General features: G+C 50.3%; 1 protein-coding gene across 1 annotated transcript; it reads left to right on the top strand.

The window, feature by feature from the left end:
• Positions 1-51: 51 nt before the first annotated feature.
• On the top strand, positions 52-672 carry LOC104413411 (olfactory receptor 14J1-like; the record flags this gene model as incomplete). The annotated part of the gene is made up of 2 exons (XM_010024395.1): positions 52-491; positions 556-672. Coding segments are annotated over 2 exons (557 nt in total), but the record flags the coding sequence as incomplete, so codon positions are not given.
• Positions 673-2,076: the final 1,404 nt, after the last annotated feature.

The raw sequence follows: 2,076 nt of genomic DNA, 5'->3' as shown, positions 1-2,076 counted from the left end.
GCTCTCCTGCTCACATTCCTACATCAGGGAAGTTGGGCTTCTTGTGATTAGTGCCTGTTTGTTATTTGGGTGTTTTGTTTTCATTTTTTGGTCGGCTCTCCTGCTCACATTCCTACATCAGGGAAGTTGGGCTTCTTGTGATTAGTGCCTGTTTGTTATTTGGGTGTTTTGTTTTCATTTTTTGGTCGTATGTGCAGATCTTCAGGGCCGTGCTAAGGATTCCCTCTGAGCAGGGACGCCACAAAGCCTTTTCCACGTGCCTCCCTCACCTGGTTGTGGTCTCTGTGTTTATCAGCACTGGCACTTTTGCTTACCTGAAGCCCCCCTCTGTCACTTCCCCATCCCTGGATGTGGTGGTGCCAGTGCTGTACGCACTGGTGCCTCCAGCAGTGAACCCCCTCATCTACAGCCTGAGGAACCAGGAGCTCAGAGATGCTGTGAGGAAGCTCTTGACTGGCTGTGTTTTAGCAGGCATGCACCGCCTGCTTCACGTGCCTCCCTCACCTGGTTGTGGTCTCTGTGTTTATCAGCACTGGCACTTTTGCTTACCTGAAGCCCCCCTCTGTCACTTCCCCATCCCTGGATGTGGTGGTGCCAGTGCTGTACGCACTGGTGCCTCCAGCAGTGAACCCCCTCATCTACAGCCTGAGGAACCAGGAGCTCAGAGATGCTGTGAGGAAGCTCTTGACTGGCTGTGTTTCAGCAGCCATGCACTGCCTGCTTTCCTCTGTAAAGATCTCTCAGTGTAGGTCATGACAGGCCAAATCTGTCTTTGCTGCTTTACATTTGTTTTCATTTTTCCAGTTGTGATATTGTCCTCAATGACATGTCAGTTTTCATCCCCTCCTACTTCAGCATCTGCTCATCTTGTGTGACCCACTGTCTTCGTGTCTCTGGGGGCCTCTCACTGTATTTGAGGGAAATAAATGATCCTGCTGCAGCTTCTTCTCTGTGTGTCTTATTTTAATCCCAGCTGGTAAGTCAGCACCATGCAGCTGCTCGCTCACTCCCCCCTTCCTCCTTTCCCCCACGCTCCCACAGGAATTGGGAGAAGAATGGAAAGAATCTAAATCCCATGGGTTAAGATAAGAATAGTTCAATAATTAAAGTGTAATATAACAGTACTACTAACACCACCAATAATAATAATGATAAGAGAAAAAACAAGGGGAAAGAACATGAAACTAAGAGGGTAAAAGAAAAAGAAAACAATAAACACAGGTGATGCCCAATACAATTGCTCACCACTCACCGACCGATGCCCGGCCTGACCCCAGCAGCGATCTGGGCCTCCCGGGTAACTCCCCTCAGTTTCTATCCTGGGCATGACGTGCTGTGGTATGGAATAGCCCTTTGGCCAGTTTGGGTCAGGTGTCCTGTCTCTGCTTCCTCCCAGCTTCCCGTGCCCCTCCTCACTGCAGAGCATGAGACTGAAAAGACCTTGATCAGAGTAAGTATTGCTTAACAACAATTAAAAACATTGGTGTGTTACAGTGTTGTTCTCAAGCTAAAGTCAAAAACACAGCACTGGACCAGCTAAGAAGGAGAAAAATAACTGTTACAGCTGAACCCAGGACAAATGTCATCAGCTTTCTCCTGAGAGGAGTGCTTCTTTCCATGGGTACTCAGAGAGAACATTTGTCTGCTGGGAGGACACTGTCCTGTAAGGCCTGTCAGACTTGCTCATGCTCCCTTACAATCAGCATCCTGGGCTGTAGGACCAGCAGCACGGATAGGAGAACAAGGGAACAGACAACCTGGGATACTCCATCCAGGTTTCAGATCCCCAATCCAGGAACACTATTGGAAAGCAGGAGTGGGTTTTCAAAGGGCCTTCAGGACAGGCAGGGACTGGAGCACGTTGCCTGTGGGGAGAGGCTGGGGCAGCTGGGCTTGTCCAGCTCCCAGAAGAGAAGGCTGATGGGGACCTGAGATCTTGGGAAGGGAAGGCTGTCGGGGACTGGCTGCCTGTACTGGCAAGGAGGACATGGAGAATGCAGAGCCAGGCTCCTCCCCATGGTGCCTGGTGGGAGGACAAAAGGCAATGGGGGATAGTGACAGAGGAGAGCTTACACC

The sequence above is a fragment of the Nestor notabilis genome, unplaced genomic scaffold (genome assembly GCF_000696875.1).
Source record: "Nestor notabilis isolate BGI_N333 unplaced genomic scaffold, ASM69687v1 scaffold6491, whole genome shotgun sequence".
Lineage (NCBI taxonomy): Eukaryota > Metazoa > Chordata > Aves > Psittaciformes > Psittacidae > Nestor > Nestor notabilis.
Note: the sequence above shows the minus strand (reverse complement) of the source record. Positions and strands in the feature narration are given on the sequence as shown.